We start from the raw sequence: 14,940 nt of genomic DNA on the forward strand, positions 1-14,940 counted from the left end.
GTGTGTGTGTGTGTGTGTGTGTGTGTGTGTGTGTGTGTGTGTGTGTGTGTGATTAACCAGCTTGTCTGCATGCGCTGTGGCTTTTGCAGTGAACAGTCTGTCAACTCCGCCCCAGTCTCCAAGCTCCTCCTCCTCTCCCCCGCCTCCACCCTCCCCCCCACAGCTGACGGACGGATCGCACTTCATGTGTGTGTGAGAGGAGAGACGGACGAGTAAGACACACACACGACAGCAGTCTGCCTCGCTTCACCACAGACGTCACTGCGTTTGTTTTAATCGTGTTTTTATGCAGTGGTCTCAGTAAGTGTTTGTAATGACTCTCCTCATAAAATCAGTCCGAGCGTTTCATACCAGCTTACAGGAGTCGTTTTCTGAAGGGTTTTACTGCATCATAAATACAAGTGTGTGTGTGTAATATGTCTGTTCTCGGGGGAAATGAAGGATCCTCTCAAATGAAGCAGTAATTAGCCTTCCAACTAGAGTTCATTAGCTTCATAGAGTCTCAGTGAGCATAAAGCTTCACTAATTAACAGTGCAATTAAGAGTCGTTCAGACACCGCTGCACATGACAACACACTCATATATATATATATATATATATTTATATATATAGTTAGCATATAATATCTAGTTAGCATCATACATCGGGCGTTTCATACAGTATGATATAGTGAGAATATGGAGCTCAAAAACAGGTCAGTTTTATTAAAAAATCTGCAAATTTGGTGCAGATGCTGATATTTCTGTCGACAATATAAACATTGTTTGTTATGATTTGTATTACTTGCATGAACGCATGCCTTTTAATTGCTGTTCTGTGGAACGGAGCGGTTTTTACATTTTTTTTTGTCATTAAGTGAAGCCAATTAAATACAAAGGCAATTTGTGTTACTTAATGAAAACAACTCTTGTGCTGTGATGTAGATACAACAATTCATGCATTTTCACTTCCAAAAAGTCTTCTTGACTGCATCAAGATCACAAAGAAATGTCCGAGTCATATTTGTCTCCAAAATCAAAAGAAAAACATGAGGTATAATTTGCATAAACTAAACCAAGTCATGAAAATCATCCCATTTGGATGCCATTTTTTTAATGAAAATCGGCATGAATTAAATTCAGTTTTCAACAAATACTAGCATAATGTATTTTTATATATTAATGTACTTTCATTGCAATAAAAATTTATTTTTTAATTTAGTAATTCGATTTTTTTTTTTTTTTTTGCATTTCAGTAACAAGATTGTGAAGGAAATGTGCTTAATTTCCTGGAAATTAATGTGCATATATATATACTTATATATTTATATATACATACAGTGTGTGTATATATATATATATATATATATATAAAATAAACAAATCTTAGCGTTCCATTTGTCTTGAAACAAATGTTTTTTGGGATCAAATATGACATGACCAGGATTTTTTTCTTGGTCTTTGAGATTTATTTAGATATGGACATGTTAATGTATCTTAAATATAAGTGTGTAAAATATTGTTCTGTGTGTCCAGCAGCCCCTCCACCGACATCAGTGAAGCATGTGAGAGGACGTCCCGCCGTGAGCCACACACATCATCAGACAGACAGGAAGTGCCACCCATCAGCTGACCGCCACACAGCGACGTCCAGGCCTTAGTTCAGCCTTAGTTCAAACGATTCATTTATAGTGATTATTATTTATATTCCTATTGTTCTCTTGAGTTTTCCTGAAGCATCTGTAGATCCCAGAGTTGAGTTGAGTTGTGTTTGATTGGGTGTGCAGACGCGTCTGAGGTGCTATCAATCCCTCGCTGATGTACATTACAGCACCCAGACTCACTGTCAACAGGAAGTGGAGCGTAAAGCCCATAAACCCGCTTGTTTTATTCAGACTGCCGAGGGTTGCGTTCATCATTTGCTTGTTTTTATATGGATTTTAATCAATCGCTCCCAGTTTTATCTTGGTGTTGGTCGATGGGATTTTTAGTACTCATATCTTTTGCACTGTACGACACCCACGATCGTTTCTTTTTTGATATCAGACGATTTATGTATAAACAATGTACAACTATGAACATTCAATAAGGTGGCACCATACTGCTGCCGATGGACAGGGTTTGTAAATGATCTGTATGTTGGATAGTCCGCAATAGCCCACCACACTGTTTCCCGACACACTCATGAATGTTCCAGCTTATGTTTTATTTTTCTATGGCTAAGATATATTTAACTAGAGAGATGAGTACAGAGTATTAGAGTTTTAAGAAACGTATTCCAGAGGTTGGCTGTAGTTTGAGGAGAACAGCACACGAGGAGCAAGCGTTTAAAACAGTTGATAAAGCAATAAGCAGGGTTTGGTGTTCAACTTTGATGTATAAACTGTAAAGTTCATGATGTATATACCGTACACCATACAATGAGCAGAGCAGAGTTCATGCAATATGCAAATGTTCATATTTCATCTGTTTTATATCGTGAAATAAATGTTGATGTTCTTATATATACAAATAGCTTTCGATTCCTTTTTTCCATCTGATTATTGGAGTTCACACCTCGCGCGAATGTGTTTTCAAGCACTACTGTTTATTAATGAATTTAAAATATATATGTGTGTGTGTATATATATATACATACATACATTAAGTTTGATTGACAAGCAAGTTTTATATAGTTTAATTTTATAAAAAATATATAATGCACTTATGTACATATACATAAATAAATAAATTATACATAAATTATTTATATATTTTCTTCATTATTAAATTTATAATAGGCATTTTGGTTAACTTAAAATTATGAAAAATATATAATTTTTATATAACAAAATTTAAAAATTCTATATAAATTGTATATAATTGTGACACGTAAAAACAATTATCATTTTATACTGCTATATAAAAAATATGTACTTTAGGTGTATACTGTGTGTAAGCATTTTAATGAACTTTAAAATATATAAAAAACGAATTGTATTAATATTGTAAAGTACATCTATGTTCAAATATATAAAGTTATATATAAATTATGTATTTTCTATATGCATTTTGATTAACTTGATTATTTAAAAAAAAAAATTATAACAAAAGTAGAAAAAATATTAGAATGCGCTTTATTTTATTTACTATATTTACTTTTTATTTTGATTAACTTAATTTTATAATTTGATATTGGAAAAAAACATAATAGTACAATGTACTTTAGGTATCATTTAGTTATTTATATATATATGTATACACACATCCAGGTGTCGGCTACAGTGCACACCTTTTAGATTTTTGATATTTATTCAAACTGTCAAATCATCTGTAAAATTGCTATTTTCACTACTGTAAATGGGCTCATACACAAAATATGTCATCATTTAAAGCTCAACAACATTTGAAGAGAATAATTTACAGTCATAAAACAAACTGTAAAAGCCAACTTTATGCCGGACAGGAATCCTTTGTTTTCAAGATACTATCAGGTAATCAAATGTGACCAGTATTGACATTTACATTTATTAACGCATTCATGTCATGCAGAGAAACTTCCATCAAAGCGAATGACAGTGAAGGGTGGGACTTTTAGTTAACTCGACACTTAATCAGGTGTGTTGTCACCATCTGCTGGTTTGATGAACACAGTGAAGACCCCAGAAGCAGGAAACTGACGCCGTCTAGTGCTGCTTTCCAGGAAGGGGCGTTTTAAAGGCCAGAAAGGTTCGTCTGACTCATTTTATTTTCAGTTTTGAACTAGATTCGTGTGATAATGGGGTCAATTATGAATCTGGAAACCCCCCACCTGAGACACACGAGAAAAGCTGCAGAGAAAACGTTCTAACCCAACAATAAGACCGGAATAACAGAAAAAGTTGTATTTATTTATAAATGCATAACAATAAACCTATGCTATATATATAGCCTATGTTATAGCAATAGGCAAATATTTCTACAAACATTTTTATTAAATGTCACGTGGTGTGTAACTATCAAATACATCAATCGTGAATACATGTGAGTGAACAACTTAAACATTATTTTAAATACATTTTCCAAAGGAAATATAAAATATGTATCATATTTAACTAGTAGAATCGCTTTCTTTATTGTGTTTTAGGAAATAATAATAATAATAATAATACAAATGTTAAATGCCAACATGTTTTATCAAGAATGTCAGTCTTTTAATAAACGTTTTTACACCACTTTTTAAATGTAATTCGATAAATACCTGTTTCAAAGTATCTCAAGTATGAATTAATAAATGTTTAATATTTGAATTCAGCCAGATTTTCGAAGAAACTTTCCCAAATAACTAAGGAATTTCGTATTTGCAACGAAATATATATTTAGTGTTGTAGAACACCATTATTCCTGTATTTGACTTCTTAAAGAGATGGAAATAAATGAATATTAAATGAGTTTGAAATGAAGGCCTCCTTCTGAATGAACATAGGCGAGATTACAGTGTCATTTCGCCATTTGGGTTTTGTAATGGAAACTTTTCGACTTGATCTTGCATATTCAGGGATGCGAGCATAGTTGCCAAATCCGCGTATTATACGCGACTTTGGGCTTCTTGTTTTGTAAAGTTGCGTGAAAAAATCCCGGGTTGCGGTTTTTTGGGCTTCTTTTAAAAAATATGGTTGCTTGTTAGGGAAATCTGACAAGCAACTTCGTTTCTTTATTTATGTTCGCCGTATTCTCCAATGCATTGGTTGACACTCAACACTCAGTTAACAGCCAACCAGTGCAATAATATAAGTGCTGCACATGTCCTCACTTTGTTGCAGTTTGCTGATTTGTGTAACATAACATATCTGTTTTTGCTTTTCAGATAAAAGAGTGGTTTCAGTTTAATGTGTTGCAGGTTCGTTTATTGGTAATAAATAATTGATCATAAGTAATATTGATGACAAAAAAATATTGGGCTTGTTTTTTAAGCTGCCGTTGCTTATTTATCTTGCGAGAGTTGGCAACAGTGGTTGCGAGCACGTGGAGGCATTCATAATAAGCGCCGACGTCACGCTGGCTCCTCCCCCCGCTCCTCCCAGATCAGCCTCCAGCGGTTCCACGGTCCGTCCTGTCGCTGAAAGTCTCCGCGTTTCACCCGTTTCCCGTCGCTTAAACCCGGCCAGACCGCGCGCACACGAGCGGAACCCGATGGCTTCGACGACTTCCGACGGTTCCGAGCAAGAGTCGCCGAACCCGAGCGAACAAAACGGCGACGGGAGCGAGTCGGGCCTACGCGCCGCCGATCCGGAACCGGCCGTTAAGATGGAGACGGACGAGAAGCCCAACAGACAAGAGTCTACAGAACAAAGCCCGGAGGAGGCCACGCGGGGAGACGGCGAGACCGAAGCGGAGCCGCAGAAGAGCCCCGGCAGCGCGGACGGGACGGCGGAGCGGATGAAGAGAGAACAAAGGGAGGAGGAGAACGCGCCCTCACCGGCGGAGAAAAACAGCGGCGGCGGCGGAGGAATAAAGAGGCGCGCGAGTCTGGAGATGATGAGCCTATCGTCGGACGGAGAGCCGCTCAGCCGCATGGACTCGGAGGACAGGTGCGTGTGCTGCCGCCGATACTTCACCGATAAATATTGATAAATGACGCGTTTATGTGCTGTTTTTATAATTACTCAACTCTCTCAAGCGACAAATGTGCAGACCGAGCCCACAACAAAGATCATTTAGGTCAGAAAGCTACAATAAAAATGGTAGCAATAGCAACAATATTACTAGCAATAATTCCTGTAATATTCATGAGGCATGTTGTATAGATTTATGGTCAATTGTTTACTGTTGACGTAGTTATTTTGGCAAAAAGCAGGAGTGAAACAAATAATATCTGTTCTGCTAATACTTAGTGTAACCATAAAAAAGAAAAATAATATTCATAATGCTTAATTAGTTTTGTCAAAAAGCAGAAATTAAATAATAGCTGTTCAGAAAATACATGGTTTAACCATAAAAAAAAATGTATATTCATAAGGCATATATTGTTTAGTCTTAATGTAATTTATTTACTATTAGTAATTTTGTCAAAAGCAGAAATTAAACAAGATCTGTTCTGCAAATACGTGGTCTAACCATAAAGTACAAAAAAAAATCGTAATATTCACAAGACATGTATAGTCTTATGGTCATTTATGTACTGTTAGTTATTTTGTCAAAAAGAAGAACTCAAGTAATATATGTTCTGAAAGTACGTCGTACAAGTACAAAAAAAATCATAATATTCATGGCATGTTGTATAGTCTGGTCATTTTTTATTTATTATCTATTTTGTCAAGAAGCATAAATTAAACGATATCTGTTCTGAAAATACTAAAAAAATCATAAGTCCTATGGTCATTTATTTACTGTTCACTTGTCAAAAAGCAGAACTTAATATCTGTTCTGCTCAGTTGTTGGACACTTGTGTATGTCATAATGCAATGTTTAAAAAATTATATAAGCTACATTTCTGACACATTAGATAAGTTACTTCACATGTAAATAATGTTTATGGGTGGTTTTCTTTAGAAACCCACCAATTGTGTCAAAAAGCAGAAATAAAACCATTAAAATTGGTTTTGCATATCAAACACTTGAACATCAGTATACATTTGTATTGGTGATGAAATTACATCGATCTGTTTTTAGTGTTTACATTTATAGTACAGCAATCCCAGGTGTATTTTAACCATGAGTCTAATTTGAACTGTCTCTTCAGTAACTAATTAATCGAGGTTAATTCTGTACCATAAAACTCAGAGTGACTCGGTGAACACTAACATTCATTGTACGAAAGAAAGATCCATTGAAAGTGAGATTCAGAGTGAAAGAGAGAGTTAAAGCTTATCTGAATAATTTATCTATCAGGATGAAGCACAGGCACAGCAGTTGTTGGTCGAGAAGTTGATGATGGCCTGTTTTTGCCTTATCAAGTCGAGCGCTTTGCTTTGAACTGGTTTTACGTCATCCGGCCCGCTCGGACCCATGAGACCTTTCGCCATCTTTCCACATCACCAGGGTGACATGGGTGCGGCTGTGCATGTGTTTTATGGCACTTTCTGTTGAGGTGCTGGATATCGTCTGCCTTTATCATGCCAGGGCGCCTCTTTTATTATTTGTCTTGGATTTCTCATCGTCTGTTGTGCTGTAGACGGCCTGGCTCGCAGCACATGGGAAATCTCCATATCCGCAGGCACGGTGGAACAAATTCACGGTGAACAGCACAATGTATCAGGTCAGCCATGGGGAGGAGGCAGGAGTACGAGGAGAATGTGTGTGCGCGGATGGGGATCCCTGCTCTGTGCCAGACGTGCAGCTTTGTGGAGCTTTCGCTGGGAATAAAGCTCTTAAAATCCAAGTGGAGGCCCTGAGTCCGGCTGTTCGGGCAGCTGGAGGGATTGAGCGTAACTTTTGTGCGGGATGTCTGGGAGAGTATGACCCAGACCACACGACAACTGGTGGATGAGACAAGACGTGCCTTTATAGCATAGCTCAGGTCTCCTTTAGAAATGTTCAGATCCACAAGTAGCCCATGTTATTAATCAGAAGCAGGCGCAGATATTATATTCCCAAAGGGATAGTTCACCCAAAAATGAAAACTAATCATTTACTGAACATCAAGGTGATTTTTTTTCTTCTGTTGAACACAAAAGATGTTGGTAACCAAAGAGTTGATGGTAGCCATTGACTTCCATAGTATGTCTTTGCATGTTATGGAAGTCAATGGCTAACATCAACTCTTTGGTTACCAGTATTCTTCAAAATATCATCTTTATTTATTTATTTATAAGAAAGAAGCTCATACAGGTGTGAAATTATATGAGGGTGAGTAAATGACAGAATTTAAATTTTTGGGTGAACTGTCCCTTTAAGTGGCAATAATTGCCCACTGGCATAATTTTCAGCACAACAATGGCATAATTTTCAGTGGTTTTATACTTAACCGGTGACTAATGTCCGGAATGCTGAATCTCTGACAATTTTCAAGCGACAGCTGAAAACTCGTCTCTTTCGAAGCTACTTGACTTCATCATAAAAATAAAAAAAATTCTATCGCTTTACTTATTCCTTCTCTTTCTAGCTTGTACTTATTTGAACAATGTCTAGAAACTTGGTATTACAATTACTTCCTGTATCTGTTTGCCTCTTTAAGAAGAATCGCTTTATGTATCCCCCAATTGTAAGTCGCTTTGGATAAAAGCGTCTGCAAAATGACTAAATGTAATGTAATGTAATGTAAGCGCATCTGATTGGCTATTGCATTCATGCACTCAAACAGATACGTGTGAAATTGGTTACAATGCTGCAAAAACAAAGAAATCTTTGATTGAACGTGTGCAGATCTAAATATAATGATGCAATCGACACTTCATGGACCCTTTTCACAAGACTGTGATGGCGTGTTTAACGGTCATCAACATCGTAAATCCTCAAAAGTTTTTCATATTTGTATTTTTTTTTTTAAATGTATGTACATTTATAACACTATTCTTTGTATTACATCACTTTTGTATCAAATTACAAAAAAACAGTTAACGCTAATGCGAGGGTGTTTCTAATGCAGCGTCTATGGGAGGGACGGTAAATTTGACATCGTTCTCTCTTCTGACAGCCGTTATCAGTCTCTCAATTTTTTTCCTTTTATTGAAAGTCATGAAAACACTATCGTGGAGTTTTTCTTTTGCTGTTTGAGCAAATGGGAATGCAAAAAATATATTTGTGGTACTCTCCCATTCACTGCTATTCAAGTTAACCCAACTATGACGACTTCCGCTGCTGAGAAACTCGAAAATTTGAAAAAGATCCATTCAATTTCACCTTTATCGCAGCAGTCGTAAAAAATGTAGTTTAATTGTACACAGACATTTTTGCCTCCTTATCTTCAATTTGGGGAACATTTTGTGTTCATTAATTTTCAATCCTGATAACAAATCATTTTGATAATTTGTTAAATTGTCAATTAGCACATAGTTTTGCACAAAATTAGTTTCGTGGCGCACAAAAGGAGGTGTTCGGCGAAATGCTTGCACTGTTTGTGGACAGGGTCATATGATAAGCTTCGCATGAGGAACAGACCTAAATTTATGTTGTTATAATCTAAAAATCATCCATATTTGATGCTGATGTGTGCCAGGTGTGCCAGCTTGAATATGTGAAAGTGCAAATGAGTTTTGAGGGGAACTCCATTGGATGTGATGTTTGAGTAAAAGCAGGTGTTAATTATTTGTCCTCTTCTGTCAGTTTTGTCCGTTTTAAAATGAAATCTCTCACAAACATTCATAACGTCTTAGGGCTTTTGTGCATCAGCCTGCAGGACCAAGAAACCCACTTTGTAGTCTGTCAGATGGATACTCTGGCCAGCTGCTTCTGCTTTCAGATTAAAAAAAAAATAAAAAAATGGTGCTAATTTTAGTCAGGTGTCAGACTTTCAAAATGCATGTTCAAAATATTTAGTCATAACTCATACAATAGTAATGCATACCATTCTCAAATATTAGTGCATTTAATGTTAGTATTTAGCATCACTATTACTATTGCTCATACTTGCTGGTATTGATTTGAATAAATCCTTAATGCAAAATATTAGGCTAAAGTTTAGTGCATGCACCGTTTATGTGCATTCTTCAGATAATGTAAAAATCCAGTTGGAGTTTTTTTCAGCATATAGTCGTACCTATGGGTTTTTCAGCTGTAAACACTTATCAGTATCACTTCATCAGTAGTCAGACTGGCAGTTGGAGTTTGTCTCTGTGATTTACCCAGCATCCTGTTCTCTGGCACATCCTGGGATTTAGCGTCAGTTGTGGGCAGTGAAGTCTGAAAGAAACCAACAGATGGAAGTGTGTGCGAGCCCCTCCTCTCCCCTCAGGAGCCATTCAGTCACATTCACTGGAGTTCATGGTGTTTTACTGCGGTAGTTTACCGCTGTCCTCTCAAACACAGCACAGCTGCACGCTCAAAAGATCACTATTACAGCATTTGTGTGCCACAGTTAGGTGGTCGCCCCACTGCACTGGCCTCATTTACCGTTCACAAAGACTCATGGTTGTTAACGTGGGCGCTGCATTGCAGGTTTTATTGCAAAAAAGAATCAAGAAAGATTCTGTAATAGTCGTTCTTAATCAATCACTCCTCATTTGCTTTTTTGTGTTGTACTGCTTATCAATGCCACAGCCTGTCATTTTTAATCTCATTATGTCCATCATTCTTTCTAGTTTCAGTTTTGTGCATGTAGATGATATGATGTTAGTGGATAATCACTACTACAGTGAGATTTAATCCTGAAAACATTGTTAAAAGGGCAACGTTTCCACCTAAAGAAATTACTCATAGTACTTTTGACATTCAAATATCAGTATAAACTCTAAGATCACGGTCCATATCAGGCAGCGAAACACAAACACACATTGGTGCACCTCTAAGCTCAATAGATTTATGAATGACATTTTGGTTTTCTTTGTACAAAATCATTGTTTGTGTGTTTCAGTATCAGCAGTACTATCATGGACATGGAGAGCATTGCTTCCAGCGGTCGTTCTACCCCAGCTATGATGAACGGTCACGGCGGGGCGTCTTCCTCCTCCACTAAGGGCTCATCTTACCCCTGCTACTGGGATCAGTGCCACATGCTGTTCAACAGCAGCCCGGACCTGGCCGAACACATCCGCGGAGTGCACGTGGACGGACAGCGCGGCGGGGTCAGTGTGTGCGAATGCTTGTTTTATGCCCCAAAAAGCATTTACGCCATGTTAAATGTGGCATTGCAGTAGAAGAAAATAAACATTTTTAAAGCAAAGCATTTTACAAAAAAATTTGTTTGGCATGTTTGAAATGTCCAAATGATTTTTGAGACATGTATTAGAGTGAAATTCTTACATTGCTCAATGTTTGCACGCAGGTTTTCGTGTGTCATTGGAAAGGCTGTAAGGTGTATAACACACCGTCCACCAGTCAGAGCTGGCTGCAGAGACACATGCTGTCACACAGTGGAGACAAACCATTCAAGGTCGGCCTCTTTGCACACATGCACAGTAGGGGTGTGAACCTACACTGGTCTCACGGTTCGGTTTGATTACGATTATCATGTCATCGATTCGGTTCAATTCGATATCACGATGCATTGACGACGCACTGCATCCTCAATTTTCAATTGTACTTCACATGTATAGCCTACAATTTTGTCAATAAATACAAGCAGTCAGATATATGATATATGATATGATAGATATAATTTTACCTGCTCAAAGATAACATGCTTCTTGAATGTATAATTTTTGTCTGAGCTCGGTCCACCTTGGCACTGACAGGCGTTAACAGCTCGGTGAAAACGGCTGACGTGGTTTCTCAAGTTAGTGGTATTACCATAGATATATATACAGTATACGTAGATGCCTCATTAGCGACTGTTTCTATGGGCCATAATACGTAAGCCATCTGCCATTTTTGGAACGGTCTGCGAACCGTCGAGTGCAAGTTGACTGTGTGCGTCTACAACAGCAAGTTATATGTATGTATATCTTTGAATATACATTGATTATTATGGTGAATGACGTCAAGTTGACCGTTCCAAAATGGCAGACGCGTCAACGTATCTGGAGTGGTCGAATAGGGCATCTATACATATCTATGGGTATAACCCCCTGCATATTTTATTTGTGCGTGACATGATTTACACACAGCGTGCGTCTTCTCCAGGTTGTGCGTAAAAGCCGAAATGTGCCCAGATGTCGGCTTTTAAAAGTAGTTGGAGCATTTTTAATTACTCGCTTGCGTCTCGCCTCCCTCCGCCATTGTATGCTACCGCGACAAATGACGTCAGAAAAGCGTCAGTACGTTATAATCGTTTATGGTCTATTACTGAACCGATACCGAATCGTCCTCGTCTGCATCACGATGCATCGTAGAAATGATTCATTTTGACACCCCTAATGCACAGATACTTGCAAACAATTTATTTAATTTTTGTTTTGTTTTGTTTAGTTATAATTGATTTAATTAGAATTTATTTTTATTTTTGTTTTTTAGCTTCTGTTTTATTTAATTGTATTCTATTAAATTAGATTTTTTAAAATCTTTTTTTAGTGTCTATTTTAAATGCATTTTATTATCCAAGCTTTTAAAACTACTTCTACTGTTTTTTAAAGTCTAAGTCTTGAAGTCTTACAACTTACAGCTTGTTACACTATTTTAAATATTCAGACTAGGCTTTCTAAAGCCAACATCAAAGTAGTTTGTCTACAAACTTTACTGTTTATTTTCATGTTCTGTTTTGTTTAATTGTTTTTTAATTAATTTTTTATTTGTTCTATTAAGTTTCTATTTTTTTATTGTAGTAACATTTTATTATTATTATTTATTTTACTTATTTTTTTAAACAGAGGTTCTTTAATGCAGTTTTAAAGCGCAACAAATCGTCTTACAGGGTCAGTCTCACACATTAGGTCACATTTCACCAAAATATCTAAATCAGGAAAAAAGTGCATTCATTAAAGGAATCCTGTCTTTTATCTATTTAGATTTTTATGACATTTTTAAGAAAAGTATAAGTTCATACTGTTATACAAAAGTGTAAACCTTGCGTACGGCTGCATTTTTTGTTTATGAGGAAACTTTGTCATCATGGCTAGGCAATGAAAACACTGTCCACAGGACTCATTCTGTAATTATAACCCAGCGTTGCTAAGAGTTCATGTGAGTTGTTTTTTTTATTCACTGTTATTACTCTGACCGATGTCTGTCTCTTTGAAGTGTGTGGTGGGTGGGTGCAATGCCACCTTCGCCTCCCAGGGGGGGCTAGCGCGCCACGTGCCGACCCACTTCAGCTCCCAGAATTCCTCCAAACTCTCAAGCCAAACCAAGGTGAAGGAAGAGTCGCCTTCCAAAGCGGGCATCAACAAACGGAAGAAACTTAAGTACAAACGGCGGCGGTCATTGCGTGAGTGTTAGTGAAATTTCAATCAAAGTTTAATTCTGGGTTCAAAACTCTCGCTTTCTAATTCCAATCTGTTTCCTCCCACCAGCACGACCTCATGACTTTTTTGACGCTCAGACCATGGATGCAATCCGTCATCGCGCCATCTGCCTCAATCTAGCGACTCATATTGAGAGCCAAGGCAAAGGCCACAGCGTTGTGTTTCACAGTACGGTGGGTACCAAGTTACAACAATTAAGCATGCTACTCCTAATATCTGCTGTGCTTAATATGTAAAGCCTGTATTTTACACTTTACAGTGTGTAGAATACCTACATTTATTGGTTCACTATCGATCAAACCACCAAATATTAACACAGTGAGGTCACGTGACAAAACCATGACATACTACTCTTTACTTAACTTTGTATTGCACATTGAATACTGTTTCAAATACTTTTTTGTTTGTAGTATAAACGGTAAGCAGTATCCTAGTACTTGTATATTGATTTATTTTCCCAATCAGTGTCTTCACTATAGAATATATCTTGAGGAAAAATAGTAGGCATGTAGTATATACTGCTTAGTATGCAGTGCACTAGTATCCCATTCCAAATGCAGCCCATGACATTAGAGAATATACTTGTTTATAGACAAACTTGACTAGTTTCTGTTCTAAATGTTTCTTTCTATATGCCATTTCATCAGCATGAACACTTTCCATAGCCACACTTAACATGCTACTATACTAGCATGCTACTCATACTATTTCTGCTGTATGTACGTAGTATGTGAACACTGTACTTTAGACTTTGCATTGTGTAGAATACCTACATTTCTTGACTCATTATCGATCAAATTACCAAATATTACCATAGGTCATGTGACAAAAACATGGCATACTACTGTTTACTGAACTTTGTATTGCATACTGAATACTGTTTCAAGTACTTTTTTGTTTGTAGTATAAACAAAGTAAGCAGTATCCTGGTACTTGTGTATTGATTTCTTTTTCCAATCAGTGTCTTTGCTATAGTGTGTATCCTTGTTTTGTTGAGGAAAAATAGTATGCATCATGTAGTATACACTGCTTAGTATGCAGTGTACTAGTATTCCATTCCAAAAGCAGCTCATGTCACTAGTATAGAGAATAAACTTGTTTTTAGACAAATGTGTCTAGTTTCTGTAATGAATTAGTTTTTTTTTTAATTTCATATGCTAACCATTTCATCAGCATGATCGCTTTTCTTAGCCATTAGTCCTTTCTAAACCACACCGTAGCTCTGAGCTGAAATCAGACTTGCTTGGACTCTCGCGGTCCAGTTAGCCTGGGCCGCTGCTCTTCCTGTGTCTTTAATTAAACGGTTAATGAGCTGCCGCCAGCACACAGGCCCTCCTGTTCACGGCCACAGTCGCCGCCTCGCCTGCTGCTCCCAACACCACATGAAAACCGTCCCATTTAACCAACAAGCACACAGCCAGTATGTAGCATGGAATTAACCTATAAATGAGATCTCATGCATTCCTTCTCATCGTGTGTAATTGAGCAGGTGATCGCCAGGCGGAAGGAGGATTCTGGGAAAGTGAAGGTGCTGCTTCATTGGATGCCAGAGGACATGTGAGTATATGAAAGTGCACTGCTCACCTCAATGCCCTGCACTAAATGTCAGCCATTTGAGTCACGGGCCACTTGAGGGCGGCCTTACGCACTGATGATTCAAAACACACACACACACGTATGACTTGATATATGTGACAGGCTGATGGTTCTGAGGCTCCTTAAGTCACATTAACTGCCTCAAAAACACATACAGACTGATCTATAGCTGACTGTGTAGATATTATTAATCCCAAAGGAGAAGTTTAGCATTTTTCCCTCAAGCGTGTTTGTGTCCCACTGTGCAGAGAGATACATGTGAGCACTGTGCAGAAAGTAGGGCTTGTATATTGTGTACTATGCAGTATATTTTGCATGCTGTTTGCATGTTATAAATTACATTTTTATATATATTTTTACATTTAATAAAAATTATTTTTTAACATTATTTTTATTAGTAATTATTTATAGT

General features: G+C 37.3%; 2 protein-coding genes across 18 annotated transcripts in view; both read left to right on the forward strand.

Annotated features, from left to right (window-relative positions):
• The window catches only part of LOC107656381 (pleckstrin homology domain-containing family A member 5-like), a 146,377-nt gene extending 143,890 nt beyond the window's left edge, over positions 1 to 2,487 (forward strand). For 14 of the 17 annotated variants that reach the window (XM_016444210.1, XM_016444214.1, XM_016444197.1 and 11 more), the window contains one exon: positions 1,516 to 2,487. In XM_016444210.1, the coding sequence (XP_016299696.1) occupies positions 1,516 to 1,640 (125 nt within the window). In that variant the 3' untranslated portion in view covers positions 1,641 to 2,487. Of the gene's footprint in view, positions 1 to 89; positions 213 to 1,515 lie in introns of all 17 variants that reach the window. The other 3 variants (XM_016444200.1, XM_016444201.1, XM_016444198.1) reach the window with 3 other exon arrangements.
• A 2,473-nt stretch (positions 2,488 to 4,960) lies between these two features.
• Positions 4,961 to 14,940, forward strand: part of LOC107656411 (zinc finger protein AEBP2-like) — a 13,895-nt gene continuing 3,915 nt past the window's right edge. Inside the window, exons 1-6 of the mRNA XM_016444272.1 lie at positions 4,961 to 5,528; positions 10,448 to 10,658; positions 10,859 to 10,966; positions 12,709 to 12,895; positions 12,981 to 13,105; positions 14,422 to 14,489. Of these exons, the coding sequence (XP_016299758.1) occupies positions 5,131 to 5,528; positions 10,448 to 10,658; positions 10,859 to 10,966; positions 12,709 to 12,895; positions 12,981 to 13,105; positions 14,422 to 14,489 (1,097 nt within the window). The 5' untranslated portion in view covers positions 4,961 to 5,130. The remainder of the gene's footprint in view (positions 5,529 to 10,447; positions 10,659 to 10,858; positions 10,967 to 12,708; positions 12,896 to 12,980; positions 13,106 to 14,421; positions 14,490 to 14,940) is intronic.

Source organism: Sinocyclocheilus anshuiensis, unplaced genomic scaffold (assembly GCF_001515605.1).
Source record: "Sinocyclocheilus anshuiensis isolate Anshui unplaced genomic scaffold, SAMN03320099.WGS_v1.1 scaffold183, whole genome shotgun sequence".
Classification (NCBI taxonomy): domain Eukaryota; kingdom Metazoa; phylum Chordata; class Actinopteri; order Cypriniformes; family Cyprinidae; genus Sinocyclocheilus; species Sinocyclocheilus anshuiensis.